Genomic DNA, 19,050 nt, shown 5'->3' with positions numbered 1-19,050 from the left:
CATGTGCGTTAAGTGTCGTTCCAGATTAGCCTGTGCAGTTCGCACAGGCTTATCAGTGACGACACTTTCCGCTTTTATTGTATTTTTCGTTTCAAGGAAGTGCCTCCTTACCGAAAATCAAGTTTTGGCGGAAAGTGTCGTACCTGATTTGCCTGTGCAGACTGCAAAGGCTAATCTGGGACAACACTTTATGCACATGAATTACGCCCAGTTTTCTCAGATTGTGACTCATGTATACTCTACAAGGACTAGGAGCATGATGCCAGAATCACCCAGAGCCTAGTTCTGGGAAAACTGGGCTTAATTCATGTACACAAAGTTTTGTCCCTGATTAGCCTGTGCAGTCTGCAAAGGCTGAAAGGGGACAACACTATCTATCTCACAATGAACGACATAGTTATGGCCCGGACAAGCTCATTTATGGCCACTTTTGACCTTTGAACTCAAAGTGTGACCTTGACTTTGGAAATATCGACGTAATTCTTTCGTGCTACACACCGTCCAATGATGGTGAACAAATGTGCCAAATGATTTTAAATTCTTACAATGAACAACATAATTATGGTCCGGACAAGGTCATTTATGGCCATTTTTGACCTTTGAACTTTAAGTGTGACCTTGACCTTTGAGATATCGACGTAATTCTTTCGCGCAACACACCGTCCAATGATGGTGAACAAATGTGCCAAATGATTTTAAAATCTTACAATGAATGACATAGTTATGGTCCGGACAAGCTCATTTATGATCGTTGAACTCAAAGTGTGACCTTGACCTTGGAGATATCGACGTAATTCTTTGCGCGACTTACTGTCCAATGATGGTGAACAAATTTGCCAAATGATTTTAAAATCTCTCAATAAATGACAAAGTTATGGCCCGGACAAGCATTTGACCTTTGGACTTCAAGTGTGACCTTGACCTTTGAGATATCAACGTACTTTTTTCACAAAACACACCGTCCCATGATGGTGAATAAATGTACCAAGTCATTTTAAAATCTAACCATAAATGACATAGTTATGGTCCGGACAAACTTTCAGTATAAAAACACACTAAGTGACCCCATGAACTAGTTTTTGACCTGGCATGACCCATAATCAAACTTGACCTAGACATCATCTAGATACAACTTCTGACCAAGTTTGGTGAAGATCGGATGAAATTTCGGGACAGACAGACAGACCGACCGACAAAGTGACTCCTATATAGCCCCCATTACCGATGGTAATGGGGGTATAATTACCAAGAAATGAAACAAGAAACAAGGCAACACCTTGAAGCCAGGTTTTTAATGTTTAGGACACTCATTAAAATATGTGTGCAATCCCATGCTTAGTCTGTTGAGTGTTAGCCACCAACACAAACATTTTTCTACTAAACTTTCTTCAACACTCATTTCACTAATTAACATTGATAATAAAATAATAACTACCTCCAGTCAAAAACAATTGTTATTAAGTATCAAAGTCAAGTTATTATCAATTAAATGTTTAATATTCTACTTTATTTCTTATGACAATTTGATGACAATTACGGCTAAAATATCTAAAAAATAATCATTAGCTCATGCTACAAACAATTATAATTGTTTTTCATGTAAAATATGTAAGAAGTAGAGTAAGGTAAAAGAAAGAAAACTAAACTAAATAGCAACCTACTATATGTCCATTAAGATTTAAGTTATAAAGCAGAAGTGTTCTCTATTTAAAGCTACAGATTCCTTGCCCATGACCCAACTGTCAGGGTAGAAATTAACTACCAAGCTAGTGCTGAATAAAAGCAACCTACACATAACATGTCAATACCATACCTCCATCCATTCTCAAGTTATTAACATAAACCCTGATTCATAGCAACAGTCACCGTGACCTTGACCTGACTGGCTCGTAATCAATCCAAAGCTAGGTCTGCATGTAATATACCTACATACACAACTCCAGTACTATGCTTCCATCCAAACTCAAGTTATTGAGAATTACCAATTTTGCTATTTTAAGTTACAGTGACATTGACCTTAATTTGACCCCCTCTATCTCAAGCTAGGTCTTTATGCAAGCTAGGTAAATCCTAAGTTTCATCATGATTGTTCAATGCATAGTAAAGTTATTGATCAGAAACCGTCTGTTTGCTGTTTTTTTATTTTTGGTAACTAAATCGGTAAAAAATGCAATCCAAAGCTAAGTCTTGATGCGAGTTACCTACACACGAAATGTCAGTGCATTATCTCCTTCCAAACTTAAGTTATTCAGCGGAAACTATTTATAACTAGAGATTGCCAAGCAGTATGGTCCTCTTCCGGTGAAACTCCACCATTGTCAGAATTTGTTTTATATATATTTGTTGCCATAGCAACCATAATTATTGATGTAGGAACAAAATGAAATGACGTGCATAATCTCCATATTGCCATCTATCCATATTTTAAGTTTCATGAAAAAATATGAAGAACTTTTAAAGTTATTACAGGATCCAAAAAAGGTGATGGACAGACTGACAGACAGACTGACAGACAGAGCGCAAACCATTACCGGAAGGGGACTTAAAAAAAAAAAAGTGACCTTGACGCGACATTCCTCAGTTACAATCCCAAGCTAGGTCACGATGCAAGCTTGCTATATCTCAAGAAACATGAAGATCGGTAGATGCAAATTAAAGTTATCGACCTGAAACCTCCTGTTTGGCACAGAAAATCTGCACACCCGCCATATCCCAATCTAAGTACCAGTATTTTTTGCTTAATTGACAACCTGGTTAACAACTACCATATTTTTCCACAACATAATGTAAAATCTTGGCGTTGGGAACAGTTCAAAATCATATGAGCCTAGCACCGGGAAAACAGGTTTAATGCATGTGCATAAAGTGTCTATTTGCTAATAGACTTCCTTTAAATAAAAAAGGGCTGTTTGTAAAACATGCATGCCCCCCATATGGGCTGTCTGTTGTAGTGGCAGCCATTGTGTGAATACGATTTTTGTCACTGTGACCTTGACCTTTCCCTAGTGACCTGAAAATCAATAGGGGTCATCTGCGGGTCACGATCAATGTACCTATGAAGTGTCATGATCCTAGGCAAAAGCGTTCTTGAGTTATCATCCGAAAATCATTTTACTATTTCGGGTCACCGTGACCTTGACCTTTGACCTTGTGACCTCAAAATCAATAGAGGTCATCTGCAAGTCATGATCAAGCTACCTATGAAGTTTCATGATCCTAGGCGTATGCTTTCTTGAGTTATCATCCGAAAACCATTTTACTATTTCGGGTCACCGTGACCTTGACCTTTGACCTAGTGACCTCAAAATCAATAGGGGTCATCTGCGAGTCATGATCAATCTACCCATGAAGTTTCATGATCCTAGGCGTATGCGTTCTTGAGTTATCATCCGGAAACCATTTTACTATTTCAGGTCACCGTGACCTTGACCTTTGACCTAGTGACCTCAAAATCAATAGGGGTCATCTGCGAGTCATGATCAATCTACCCATGAAGTTTCATGATCCTAGGCGTATGCGTTCTTGAGTTATCATCCGGAAACCATTTTACTATTTCGGGTCACCGTGACCTTGACCTTTGACCTAGTGACCTCAAAATCAATAGGGGTCATCTGCAAGTCATGATCAATCTACCCATGAAGTTTCATGATCTTAGGCGTATGCGTTCTTGAGTTATCATTCAAAAACCATTTTACTATTTCTGGTCACCGTGACCTTGACCTTTGACCTAGTGACCTCAAAATCAATAGGGGTCATCTGCGAGTCATGATCAATGTACCTATGAAGTTTCATGATCCTAGGCCCAAGCGTTCTTGAGTTATCGTCTGACAACCACCAGGTGGACGGACCGACCGACAGACCGACATGAGCAAAGCAATATACCCCCTCTTCTTCAAAGGGGGGCATAAAAATACCATTAAATGGAAAGCATCATCTGTGATTAGCCTATACGGACTGCACAGAAGCACAGGCTTATCTGGGATGACAGTTAACGCACATGAATTAAGTCCCATTTTCCCAGAGCAAGGCGCATACAAAAAACACTGGCTTACCCAATAGCACAGCACAAAGTCACACCAGTCAAAACAAGCCAGAGCCACCATTGAACAGAAAACGGCCTGAAATGTAAACAAACAGTTTACAAGTCATTACAAGTCATTGTTCATAACTGCTGATTCCATATTCTTCCTCTGAAATATGTAAATTGGAAAACAATACTTTAAAGTACTTGTGTTGACAATAATTAAAGATAAATGTCATTTAAAAGTACCAGCACATTTAAATTGTGGCACATATTAATCTGAAACCTCTACAGATAAATATTGGGACAATAAATATTTTTGTTGCAAAAAAGACATGTGAAACTTACAATCAGAACAGGAAGAGGCAATTGTTTACCTTTGATGCAGTGACATAAATTTCAGAACACAAAAGGTGGCGGATATGATAAAAAACATCAAAATGGGGTCTAGAAGAATGTATCTGGACAGAGCATTTGTGCCCGTATCTGAAAACAAACATAAATATAAATACATAGATATAACATAACATATGCCTTGCATGCAAAATTGATCATTTTTGAATTGTTAACGCATTCTGGTAATTCAATAAATCATCTTGTTTTGTGATTAATTTGTGTAACAGAAATATTAATCAGAAATACAATTTTGTATTACTTTAACAAATATGTATACAAGATAACATATTGACAATATGCAATCCACCCCAGCTATTACACTCACCAAAAAGAACAAACACGGCCGCAAACATGGAGGCTATAACTGAACCAGACAACAGCCACGTGGACATGTACACCAGCGGAATTAGGGCTGCTCCCAGGAGGGCGCAAAACTGCGGAAAAAATATTAGGAGTCTTATGGGAAAACTGGGCTACATGCATATGCATAAAGATTTATCCCAGATTAGACTGAGCAGTCTGCACAGGCTAATCAGGGACAACATTTTCCGCCTACACTAGACTTTCAATTAGAAGAGACCTCCTTCAAACTAAAAATTCCATAAAAGCAGAAAGTGTTGACCGTCATTAGCCTGTGCAGACCCTACAGGCTTATCTGGAACAACACTTAACGCACATGCATAAAGTCCAGTTTTCCCAGAACTAGTCTCACCAGATCTTCCATGATAGATAGGTCCATGTAACCAGCAGCAATATAGTCATGAGCAACAAAGGAATACTCATTTTGTCTTAAATGGAAATGTTTTTACATTTATTGAAGATGATTGCTTCATAGGACTCAACACATGTTGCAGTGTTCATTCTAGACCGCGCGATTGCGCGATTCGCGCTATTTTTTCAAAGATCGCGCACATCTGCAGCATGTGTGCGAGAAAATTCCCGCACTCGATATCCGTTACGTTTTTTTTTAAACTGTTAAATTCTGCTTCGTGTATTTATTGAGAAAAACACCGGAAATCAAAGGGAATTAACTCTTCGATTCACGGGTCAATAAACTTTAAAGAATTTTCGTTTAAAATGATACTTGGGTTAATTAAAAAATAAGAGATTTCGTTTAAAAAATAAAGGGATGCGACTCGTGAATGATTAAGGAAGAAAATTGTCCTTTGATACTGGAATGTAAAAACTTAATTCTATACATTAATTAAGACACTTACATGACTTAGGTTTTAATATCATATCATCATTCATATCATATCATGATAGACAATCAGTATTTTTTTTTATTGTTTTAAATGATACAGAAATATCATGTGAACAATTATTTTCATAATCCTTTGTTTTTATTTAAGTCAGCAATATACTATGGAAAGTGCAGTTATATTTAACAGCAGTTACAATGGTATTTCACTGACTTGACTGTTTTAAGTAATGTAGAAGTTAAAACAAATAAACATTAAAACAAAAATGAAAACATATAAATGGTACTTGATCAGTTCCCCCCCATTTGTGAAAAATCCCCCCTATTTTTCAAAGTGAGGGGGGAAATTCCCCCCTACTTTTCGATTTCTAGAATGAACACTGATGTTGGTAATAAAATGTAAGAGTATTTTTGCCAATGAACACACAGCTGGCCCCAAAGATAAAGGTAACAAATGACCCCAAGAAGATAACAACTTTGTTTCGAACCTCCAACTTAGAATTAGTGTAACCTATCTAGGCTAAAGAAGACAAACCTCTCAATAAATGCCTATCTTTTGGAAATTATAATATCTACTCATCATTTCCAACTGTCAAACAAAGAGTGAGAATGAAAACACAAATTATCTAATTAACATTTGTAAAGCCGAATGTGAACTGATACCCAACACTAGATCGTGCAGGCAATTAATTTAATTTGAAACTTACCACTCGCATGCCAACATATTGCGCTTCCTTGTATTCATCGCCTGGCTTGTCAAATGGAAACTGTCCATCATAGCCCGTCAAATACCCAGCCAGGCCAATCAGCATCTGTAAACATTATAGCTTCATTATGGGAAAACTGGGCGTAATGCAAATCACATGTGCATAAAGTGTTGGTCAAGATTAGCCTGTGCAGTCCACAACACTTTGCTTTTATGTTGTTTTTTTTGGTTCTTTTCTTAGCCAAAATGAAGTTTAGGTAGAAAGTGTCGTCTCTGACACACGCTAATCTGGGAAGACACTTTTATGGCATATCAATAGCCAGTTGTGATATTAAATTTCACTTTTCCTGTTTAATTTTTCTATGGATATTTTGGCAAAAAATTGTCCTGTGAATTAATATTTACCTTTCAATAGATGATATAAAACAAGTGGACAGTGGCAAGTAAAGCACCTCCTCATAATCAAGAGGGTCATAACGGCCCCGAAGGGCTAACCTGAGTTCATGAACACCAATTGTTGAAGACTTGACCTGGTGATCTAGTTTTTGATCCCACCTGACCCAGATTCAAGTCATTTTTAAGAATTGACCTCCTGACCTAGTTTTTGAATGCATCTGATCCAGATTCCAGCTTGGACTAGATATTGTAAAGATTAACATTCTGACCAAGTTACATGTAAATCAAGATTGAGTCATAAATGGGCCTCTTATAAAGTGGCAAAAAGGTTTTCTAAGATTTGTCATGGTGAACTGGGTTTGAACTCACAAGACAAAGATTCAAAGTCAGCCTAGATATTGTCTGAAATAGCATTCTGACCAATTTTCATCAAGATTGAGACATAATATTAGCCTTCCAGATTATCTGCCTTTCATCATTTTGATGCAAATATTACAATGACTCTAACACATAAATATTATTTATACTACACAAATTTATGGTTTTTAAAGTTAGTAAATACTAAAATATTTGAAAAACAACATTCGCAGAGCAATCAACAAATAATCAGAGACAAAATATTTAGACTGCATTATTTCAACCCAAAAACATTTCATTTGACCCATGAAAATGTCCATTAACTGGTCATTTAAATCCTGGCTTTTAAAAGCTATTGAAATCCCTCATGACCCTCAGTTTTGCTTACATCAAATGTCAGGTGTCTGTAACTAAAAATAGAATAATACAAATAATGCAGTTACGCAAAAGAAACAGAAGACATAATCATGAAACTTGGTAATACATGAATAACAATTTAATTGTAATATTCACAACTTGTATTTTACCAGGGATCAATTGTATGCTGAACGTTATATCTTAATGCTGTGCTAACTGGACATTAGATTTCATCATGAACATTACAACTGTACAGATAAAGGGAAATATGAAGGAAATGCATTTTTTATGGACAGGAGTTTTGACTTTTTGGGTATGGAAATAATGCATTGCATTGCGTGAATAACTGTCAAAGATTTATTAATTTTAATCTGTAACAAGGGCTGTTTGTAAAACATGCATGCCCCCCATATGGGCTGTCAGTTGTAGTGGCAGCCATTGTGTGAATACGTTTTTTGTCACTGTGACCTTGACCTTTGACCTAGTGACCTGAAAATCAATAGGGGTCATCTGCAAGTCATGATAAATGTACCTATGACGTTTCATGATCCTAGGCAGGGTTTTGTTTTGGCCCGATTTTATAGCCGAAATTCGGCTATATTCCCAATAAAAAAAGTGTACTTTTTTCTTAACCAAATTTTCAATTTTCTAAGTATAAAAAGGGCACATAATTCTGTCAAAATGCACGCCAGAGTAATCTAACTTTGCCTGCCCAGTCCCCTCATGATAATAAGTAAGTGTACCAAGTTTGAATGCAATAGCTTTGATACTTTATGAGAAAAGTGGACCTAAACACAAAACTTAACCAGACGCCGACGCCAAGGTGATGACAAAAGCTCATAACTATTTTTTCAAATGACCTTAACCTTTGACCTAGTGACCTGAAAATCATTAGGGGTCATCTGCGAGTCATGATCAATGTACCTATGAAGTTTCATGATCCTTAAGCATAAGCGTTTTTGTGATATCATCCGGAAACCCTTTTACTATTTCGGGTCACCGTGACCTTGACCTTTGACCTAGTGACATGAAAATCAATAGGGGTCATCTGCGAGTCATGATCAATGTACCCATGAAGTTTCATGATCCTAGGCATAAGTGTTCTTGAGTAATCATCCGGAAACCATTTTACTATTTCGGGTCACTGTGACCTTGACCTTTGACCTAGTGACCTGAAAATCAATAGTGGTCATCTGCGAGTCATGATCATTATACCTATGAAGTTTCATGATCCTAGGCATAAGCGTTCTTGAGTTATCATCCGAAAACCATTTTACTATTTCGGGTCACCGTGACCTTGACCTTTGACCTAGTGACCTCAAAATCAATAGGGGTCATCTGCGAGTCATGATCAATATACCTATGAAGTTTCATGATCCTAGGCCTAAGCGTTGTTGAGTTATCATCCGGAAACCATTTTATTATTTCAGGTCACCGTGACCTTGACCTTTGACCTAGTGACCTGAAAATCAATAGGAGTCATCTGCAAGTCATGATCAATGTACCTATGAAGTTTCATGATCCTAGGCCTAAGCGTTCTTGAGTTATCATCCGGAAACCATCTGGTGGACAGACATACGGACATACATACGGACGGACGGACCGACATGAGCAAAACAATATACCCCCTCTTCTCCGAAGGGGGGCATAAAAATATAATTGAGCCTTGCTATTGAAAATGGGGCTTCAGGGCTGTTTTTCAGCTTTTTGGGAAGATAGCCCATGGCTTTGAAATTGGGAATTTTATCGGCATTTTCAAGAAATTGGGAAAATAAATAGGGATTAAAAAGTACATGAATAAGTTCAGCATCTTTAATCACAAACACCACCATGATCAACAGTTTTTCTAATAATAAGCTCACACAAAGGCTTCAGTTACATCAGGCACTATTTTATTAGGAGGCGCTTTGTCTTCTTCTGAAGAACTACTGCTTTCAAGATGTTGAATATCAGTCAGCACTTTGCTTTCGGAAATCAACGATGACAATGCAAAAGAGTCACTTGTTATTAAATAACTATCATCAACTAGAGCTTTGTCACAGACATGACGTATACCCCACTTGCCGCATTGACACAGACTATTTTGCATGCTGTCTCCACAAAACAAAATCTCACAATGATCAACATAGTTATGGCCTGGACAAGCTCATTTATGACCATTTTTAACTTTTGAACTCCAAGTGTTACCTTGACCTTGGAGATATTGACGTAATTCTTTCACGCGACACACCCTCCAATGATGGTGAACAATTGTGCCAAATGATTTAAAAATCTCACAATGAATAACAGAGTTATGGCCCGGACAAGCTCATTTATGGCCATTTTTGACCCTTGAACTCAAAGTGTGGCCTTGACCTTGGAGATATCGACGTAATTCTTTTGGTCGACACACCGTCTAATAATGGTGAACAACTGTGCCAAATGATTTTAAAATCTCACAGTGTACAACATAGTTATGGCCCAGACAAGCTCATTTATGGCCATTTTTGACCTTTGAACTCAAAGTGTGACCTTGACCTTGGAGATATCGACATAATTCTTTCGCGCGACACACCGTCCAATGTTAGTGAACAAATTTGCCAAATGATTTTAAAATCTCACAATGAAAGACATAGTTATTGCCTAGACAAGCTCATTTATGGCCATTTTTGACCTTTGAACTCAAAGTGTGACCTTGACCTTGGAGATATCGACATAATTCTTTCGCGCGACACACCGTCCAATGTTGGTGAACAAATTTGCCAAATGATTTTAAAATCTCACAATGAAAGACATAGTTATTGCCCAGACAAGCTCATTTATGGCCATTTTTTATCTTTGAACTAAAAGTGTGACCTTGACCTTGGAGATATCCACGTAATTCTTTCGCGCGACACACTGTCCAATGATGCTGAACAAATTTGCCAAATGATTTTAAAATCTCACAATAAATGATAAAGTTATGGCCTGGACAAGCATTTGACCTTTGAACTCATAGTGTGACCTTGACCTTGGACATATCGACATACTTTTTTCACCCGACACACCATCCCATGATGGTGAACAAATATATCAAGTCATTTTAAAATCTAACGATAAATGACATTGTTATGGTCTGGAAAATTTTCGGTTTAAAAACACACTAATTGACCCTGTGACCTAGTTTTTGACCCGGCATGACCCATATTCAAACTTGACCTTGACATCATCTAGATACAACTTGTGACCAAGTTTGGTGAAGATCAAATTAAATATCGGGACAGACCGACAGACAGACCGACCGACAGACCGACAAAGTGACTCCTATATAGCCCCCATTACCAATGGTAAGGGTGGTATAACAATGGAAAGAGTTTCAATGGGAAGACTTGTACTTCTTAAAGATGTTTTTTATTTAAGGTGCCATGCTTAAAAAAACAACAGTTTTCGTTTTGAAAACCAGGGTTTTGCTTAAGAATCTTTTTCACGTAATATTTCGAATTTTGCAACATCTTTGTTTTCCATTCAGCCGAATCAAAAAACGCTTGAATTTCATCGCAAATATAACAGGCGCCTTAATAACATGGAGAATATTGTGTCAACGTTATCCAAATCGAGGTTTAGTCTAAAACCTGTACGAGACGGGATCGGACTATGCTTTGTTTAAAAGCGAAACAGCTGATGTCATTATCATTTTTTTCCCAATTGGGAATTTTTTAGCAAATTTTGGGTAAAAAGTATACTTTTTGCGATTGGGAATATAGCCAAATTTCTGCTATAAAATCAGGCCAAAAAAATCCCTGAGCTTAAAGCGTATGAACAGGCTTTAATATCAGGGACAACACTTTCTGCTTTAATGGTATTTTTCATTTAAATCTTCTTAGCAAAAACCCAGTGAAGGCAGAAAGTGTCGTCCCTGAATAACGTTTGCTGACTTGACCGGCTACTATGGGACAACACTTTACGCACATGCATAAAGCTCATTTTCCTACAGCAAGGCTCAATGTCAAATGCCATTCATCATAAATGCCAGGATACTGGGACCTTTGTACTTACATGTAGCATCAGTCAAAATTAATTGTGAAAGAATACCATTTTATAGAACAATAATTCCACAAGCCGAAATACTATACATGCATAAGCATTCACAAACCTTTCCAAGTGGTGGGTGGACATCAAAGAAGAAAGAGTGCTTGATGTACCAGCTTCCCATCTTTCCAAAATGGGTTTCATCCCAACTAAAACACAAAGATAAAAATCCTGTGACAATTAAGAACAACAAAAAAAAGTCACAACGATTGTTGGGAATTTCTTCTTAATAAAACTAACAAAATTTATTCAATATTCAAACAAATATTTATTATTTTATTTAATATTAAATATTGGAATTCACAGAAGATCACAATTAATACTTTGTGCTAAGATGAACTAAAAATAGACCAAGGGCCATCATTTTATAAAAACATGGGAAGTCCTTTCTTACTGATCATCTACTCATTAAGGACATCCAACTGTGACAGTTTAAGCAAAATCTACCAGGTATATCAAACGAGCTACAAAACACATAAGTTTGGGACAATATATGCTATATTGAAAAAAAAGACAAAGAGCCTTTAATTTAGCCAAACATTTTCACAGCCACAATCTTGTTCTTCTTATGATCTAAACATCTATACAAAATTCAACTGTGAAGGTTCGAGCAAAATTTTTCAAGTAGATAAAGATTAAAGAATTGATAACACCATGTTTTCGGACTTCATATTAAAAGATAGTGGAAATACACACCATGGCCATTTTTATGCAAAAAAATCATTGCTGGCATTTTTTTTTATTAACTATCATCTAAACCTTAAGGACTAACTAGGACGATACTGGGAGCACATGCCTATAACATCATCAATAGAGTCGCATTCTTAATGTAAACAAAGTGATCGAAATTACAGTACACTCCACGCGTTTTCCCCAATTTCCCTCCATACTCCGCGGGGGTGACCTGGAGGGAGATTAAGAAAATCTCGCTATACGCGGCGTTTGCATGATTTTGGACGCGGCGGTTAACGATCGGCAAAACTGATAAGCCTACGCGGCGGCCCTCGGCCTTGGCAACGCGGGGGAAACTCAGCGTTTTACGAGATAACGATTAATTTAATTTTGTTTGACTTCCAGATTTTCAAATAAAATTACATTTATTACAAGTACATACATGTACATGTAGTATAATATTTACAATTAAAAAAAAAACAACCAAGATAGTTCGATCCCGACGTGGTTGTAGAAGTAGTTGATGTTGTATAGAAAACTCGTTGATTTACGACACACAAAACGTCGTCTTTTAACTAATACTTACCAATTAATATAAACACAGTTTGCAACATTGTTTTTATTTTGATAATTTAATCCAAAGTTTTCATGTTAGCAGGTGATTTTCTATACTGAACATGTATACAAATGACCAAGGACCCTAAAAATCTCGCAAATCTGTGTGAATTGACAGTTTGACGTAATCAAAGAAAAGCCGCTTCCTGTCTAAAGGCATAACTTACTCAAGTAAACACATTCAACGAATGCATAAGGAATGGTTTAAATTGTCGGAACAAAGTCAATTCTCTGCTCGCTAATGCATTGATTTTCTCTTTGTAGGTAGGTTATTCCATTGATTGCTAAAAGAAGGTGGTAACTATCGAGTTGATAATTGCATTTAATATTCTTGTTGCGTCGACATTCAAAACAATGTTTACCAGTAATTATGGACCAAATCGGCAGAGTGACATTCACACATGTTAATCCCTTTTGTCAAAACACCGCAGACAGCAATCTACACAATAGGTCAGTAGACAAGCTTTGCGTGTTTTCATAACGTCAAACACTTAAAATCCAGTTCCGCCCAGATGTCTTCTTTAATCAGTTTACAGTACAATTACTGTTAAAATAATTACTGTACTAAAATACTGTAACGATAAAGATTCGGCGTGTTCGATTTGAAATTATTTTCGAGGAAATATCAACTTATATGCGATATAATTTCGTTAAAAAATACCAAAGAAACTTTTAACCGAAATCAACAAAATTCAATGTTCTCTGCGCTACAAAGTTTGTATAAAAAATATCAATACACGCACGCTTTGCAGGAGTATAAATTGTACCTTGACCTTGTACAGTGCAGCATAATTTTTGCGCGCTTTTGTTGGGAAATATACATGATGACTGTATATTGGAAGCATTTGTAAACGTCGTGTTAACAATTAAACATTTATTCTCAGTGCTCCAGCCAGCTTTTCAAAATAGAGGGGAGCTTCCCCCAAAAGGGCACATTTCACGCGTAATTTTGGAAAATAGGGCATTTGGTTATAAATATACTTAAGTATATACTTTGGTTATACTATATACTTATGAATTGTAAACATTAGTGCATTGGATGATTTCACCAATTGTATGCTGTTCCTCATTTTGTGTAATGAAATTATAATAAATATTTTACTATCTACATTGGCGCTAAGGAAAACAACTTAGTAGCCAATTTCATAACCGACTTGGGCTAGAATTCGACTACACGCATTAGAGATATGTAGATATCATATTTCTTTCCGATGTGTGTGTCGGGGGGGGGGATTTTGATGTTTTTTTATCACCTAACATCATTGAACTGCATGTTAATCTTTCAGGTTCCAGTTTCAGCATCAGTGGCCTTGTAGAAGAAACGAAGAAAACATGAAATAAATTCAGGGGTTTCACTGGGTCAAAAAAACGTTGTGACAGTCACCACTTAAATTCGTTGCTATTAATAACTTTGAACCAATGTTTGTCCACAATAAATGAATAATATTAATTCAAACAAAAATCTATATTGACAAATTTAAAGTCTAAACAATGATCAATGTCACCATGAAGTAGCATCCAGTCTGGAGAATAAAATGAAACATTGTTATTGTTACTAATAGGATATATTTATTTTACAACACGTTATTTCAACTAATGTCAACAACGTTGAAAGTTTTGTTAGGTCGCGAAAAAATATGATATCAAAATTACATTTTACTTGCAGAGGGATAAATCCTCCTTCCAAACAAGCTCTTTATTTGTTGAAATAACAACTGTCTGCCCCTAATCATGTTAAAATGCATCATGATTGAGGACAGACAGTATTTTAAGGCCACGACTTTTATATTTCTTGGTTTACAAAACCGCCGACCCTAATTTTTGGAAAATGGGAAAAAAAATAAAATCGGAAAATCGTCTTTTTTATATATATTTTATTCCCGACCGCACTGAAAAACGAGCGAAACGAGAAATAAAAACGATCCGGTTTGAGTACGGTTGCGAATAAAATCAAGTAAGTACAATCAACGATTGGTTCACATATATTTCAGAGATCGGGATATTTTTCGGCGTAAGCTGTTTTAAGCCAGCTTTTCACCCTGACTTGACCTTTGTAAGTATCCAATAATATTCAGATAAAATTTCCCGCGGCTAGGTACGAATGAATACACTTCATTTATTCCATTGGCTGATTTGAGTATAACACCAGAACATTGGAAACATATCCGCGTCTTTGTAACACTGTTTTACTGCATGAAACAATTTTATCTCTAATGAAAAGGCTCAATAGATAGAACAGTTTTACAATCAATTTTCGACATAAATACAGTTTGTGCGTTCACCTTTTATTTTCAGAGAATTACCAGCGCAAAAGCGTTTATACTAAAGGCTATATTCTCATATTTAGTACTTACTTGCATTGCATTTCAACCCGCGAAAGTCAGAGTTTATATACAGTTCATCACCGGAGTTCGCAGAAGGGGTTGCGACCTTTTCATTGAAGGACAAAATTGGAATCTATGCTATTTTTGTCTGATGGAGTAAATAGTTCGTTTAGTCGCTTAATCAATATTTTAGGCACAGCTGTTGCCTTGGTCGAGTACAGTTGGCGTAAACAAGCCGTCGTTTCAGCAGCAGAATTGTTACCTAACTTTAATGCATTGCATTCCAATCCGCAAGGTATCAAGGTCAGTTTGCGGTCAGTTGCAGAAATCTTTATATAAACGCCGTCTCGTAAACTTTGTGCACTTGAAGTCTGTTTTGATCAGAAAGATACTAAATAAAGATATTCGGCAATATTATTGTGGTATGCCAATCATCGATTTTAATATGTTTTCAACATTTGCATGATAAGGACCAATTTTGATAAAATTAATTAGAAATATTTATCCATTTTGACCAGTTTATTAAGCATGAGCACAATAATTCACTATACTATAATTATGCAATTAAATAAGATTCGAGTATTGCCGGCTGACCTATATGCACTCGTTTATTTTCATGTTTTTTGTGTTTTTCTATTCTGTAAATATAGACATCTGAGTAAAAATATCACATAAAGCAAAATAAGCCACGAAATCTGGCGCAACACCCCGTAATTGATTTGCTTGTGATGTAGCTAAGAACTGCGCAGAAAAAAGGCATCCGCTACTTTTTATCTCATAGAGATAACTTTTGATCGTTCATATACATCGACCACAATCAACGCCGTATATCTTTTTGAAAGATATTTCTTGTTCAATGTGACACAGTATGTACCAGTCCTTTTATGGGCACTTCTCAAAATTTATTTAATTACAGACAATAGGAAAATCAGCGTCAGTAAAATGTCGACCGCATCAAAATTTATTTCCGAGTCTGTGACGCAACTATATTGTTTAACATGTTTATTATATTAAACATACCCGATATTATAGTAGATAAAAAAGTATTACCTTGCAATTTGATAATTAGCATAAATAATCCAATAAAACACTGCCATTATTTACGATATATGTGTTTAGGAATTTTGTAAACACGTCCGCCATAGTTTATAGGAACTGTACAGAAAGTTTGGAAATCGGAACAAATCGGTACATCTCGGAAAATCATTGATAAATGTATTTGTCGTTTTAATGCTTAGGGCCGAGTAATTTCGGCAAATCGGAACTCAACTTGCGTATTAAAAATACTAGCTCAATTAACCGTTAAACTCCGCCTCCGTTCTCTGCAAAAGATTCGCAGGCGGAGCTATGCACGTGCTATTATTAAATTGGAGGATTGCAATTGAGAAACAAACGCACGATTGGTTCGGCATGTTGATTGCTAGACAAAGGAAGCTAATTTTGTAGGCGCGAAATTTGTCGCTTTATTGCTTCAGACAGCAAGCGGCTTTCCTTTGATGACGTCAAACTGTCAATTCACACAGACTGCACATTTTCGGAAGACTTTAACTGGCTCCTTGTTTACAATTCCAGTAAAAACACTTGCTAACATTAAACTTTGGATTAAATTATCAAAATAAAGCAAAAGCCAAGTTGACAAATATGATTGTATTAATTCGCGTCAGTTTAAATAAGACGTTTTGCGTTGTAAATCAACGAGTTTTCATGACAACAACAACTTAAACAAACATTACCGCGACGACGCGGGGATCGATCTACCTCGATTTTTTTTCATGGACGATGTCATAAGTCCAATAAGAGCAAACACATACTTTGTGTATGAGTAGTTTATCTTATATAAGATTTATGCAACGGGCATCGCATTGCGTAATGGTGCGCATCGAATTACGGAAATGAAGCGCAGTTTTTCGTTTAATTAATGGGAGAAGAACGCATGTCATTTAATGGAGTGTTTAAAATTGCCTGATGTTACAAAAGGTGCTTTTAGGTGACTCATTTCATTTGAAGATATAGATGTGTTTCATTGCATTATTAGATTTTTCGTCTCTGTGTTAAGGTTATAAAAGATATGATGTCTTTGTTCTGATGTTATTAGTATAAACTTATTTTTCCAATGATGTTTTTTTTTTTTTTTTTTTTCGACCGCCCGATGGACCATTTTCAAAATAATTTTTGTAAACCAATAAAAAAAAAAGTCGTGGCCTAAAGTTAAGAAATAAAATCCAAACACAAATAATATGTTTTTCCATGTCGTAATTTCGGACTAAAAATAAACCGCATATTCGCATTAAAAAGATTATTAATTTTCAAATTTTAGTACCCGGTAGGTATTTTGAATTAAAAATCACTATTTTTGCAAACAAAAAATCATAGCCAAAGACTTCAGAAGTTTAAAAAAATTCAATAGTGCTGAGTTTGATTTCATTTGAGTGTGATTGTGCCTAACCAAGCGTGACCTCAGAGATAATCTCTCACAGCATGTTACTATCGTCTGCAACAAAAGGCTAATTAGTGATCTGATAACAAACCATGCCCTTGGTGCTTGTTTGTTCACAATGTGTTGACTTAACACGCCCCAGGCAGTCATGTACCGGTAACTTAAGGGTGTTATCTGTGTATTCATGTTGATGTTTCTGGCGATTTATACGGTCTGAAAACAGGAATTCACTGTAGAGACCAAAAGGGCAATTGACAGAAAAATAGAGGTGCGCTTTTTAAGGGGGAAAATTTTAGAGGGGCGCAGCGCCCCTCTATTTATTGCTAGCTGGAGCACTGATTCTTGTGTTATATGTGTTATGATTTTAATATTAATTTGTCAAATGTATTTATTATATTAATTCATATTGTAGACGTACCTGTGAATTAAAAAAAACATAATTTTTAAATGTATTAATTTTCTATACAATTATCTTTTTTGTAAATGTACTACAGTATTACAATTTATTATAACAATATTTTTATTTTTTGGCAGACCCAGTAGCACACTGCTAACGCGGCGTTGCGCAGCGGTCACTGATAAGAACGGAAAGTGTCTGCATTTACCGACTAGGCTAAAGTAATACACGCCGCGGGAATTAGCGAACGCGGCGTAACTCCGAGCGTTTTATCGAGTTCAACTCGCTCTTCCAACGCCGCGTGAACACTCGCTAGCAGAAAAAAACCCGCGGAGGGAAAACGTTTTGGGGAAAACGCGTGGAGTGTACTGTAGGCTACGCTCGATGTAACTTGTAAGGGAATGGTACGATATGTATTGTTGGACTTAGCTCATTAAAGTAAAGCCAGTGAAAATTAATCCCAGTGTGAGGCTCTATCCCAATACTGCCAGAGCTTTTTTAAACTTCTTTGTCTGTAAAGTTCTTACAAGCACCACACCCTTCCTTATTGTTTGTTACTGCTGACTCCAGGCACACGTGCCTTTTATTCCAAAGTCCTTGCACCATTTAAGTCAACACGCAAGAAAAGGTGCTGTAACCCCCCAACTGAGCTTACCAGGTGGCTAGTTCTTGCTGGCATGCACTACAACATTAAAATCAAATTATACTAACCACACCCATGGTGGAATTTCAATTTGGTACAGCCTCGTCACTAGTGCCAGCACTATCATCAAAAACAAAATGGCATAGTACAACACATCTTCATTGTAGTGATAAATAATGTAAGCTGGTGACACTGTAGCTACGGTATTCGGGTCTTGGACTGGGTCTCGTTTATCAACACATTTTAAACGTTCAGTTTGTGCTTCCGTCTTGTTTTTCGAAGTTTTTTCCGAATTCTCTCCATTTTTAATTAACCCGGTGTCAGTTTTCTTCGAAGCAATATCCTTTAAAGTTGTTTTCTTATCTTTGGTGGACATTTTAGTGCAAGTGCCTATGTTTTACACGTATTTAATGTTCTCTTCGATCAAAACAAGTGAGATGGAATGAAAAATGCCAGCTCTGACTGCAGCAGTTCTATATAC

General features: G+C 36.5%; 1 protein-coding gene across 2 annotated transcripts in view; it reads right to left on the bottom strand.

The window, feature by feature from the left end:
• LOC127875294 (protein O-mannosyl-transferase 2-like) overlaps positions 1-19,036 on the bottom strand; it is a 43,274-nt gene extending 24,238 nt beyond the window's left edge. For both annotated transcript variants that reach the window (XR_008047346.1, XM_052420265.1), the window contains exons 1-6: positions 18,638-19,036; positions 11,546-11,630; positions 6,326-6,430; positions 4,743-4,851; positions 4,399-4,507; positions 4,053-4,118 (exon numbers count right to left, since the gene is read on the bottom strand). Coding sequence is in view for 1 of the 2 variants with exons in the window: in XM_052420265.1 (XP_052276225.1) it covers positions 4,053-4,118; positions 4,399-4,507; positions 4,743-4,851; positions 6,326-6,430; positions 11,546-11,630; positions 18,638-18,945 (782 nt within the window). In the remaining variant the exon portion in view is untranslated. The remainder of the gene's footprint in view (positions 1-4,052; positions 4,119-4,398; positions 4,508-4,742; positions 4,852-6,325; positions 6,431-11,545; positions 11,631-18,637) is intronic.
• Positions 19,037-19,050: the final 14 nt, after the last annotated feature.

This window comes from Dreissena polymorpha, chromosome 3 (assembly GCF_020536995.1).
Source record: "Dreissena polymorpha isolate Duluth1 chromosome 3, UMN_Dpol_1.0, whole genome shotgun sequence".
Taxonomy (NCBI): Eukaryota; Metazoa; Mollusca; class Bivalvia; order Myida; family Dreissenidae; genus Dreissena; species Dreissena polymorpha.
Note: the sequence above shows the minus strand (reverse complement) of the source record. Positions and strands in the feature narration are given on the sequence as shown.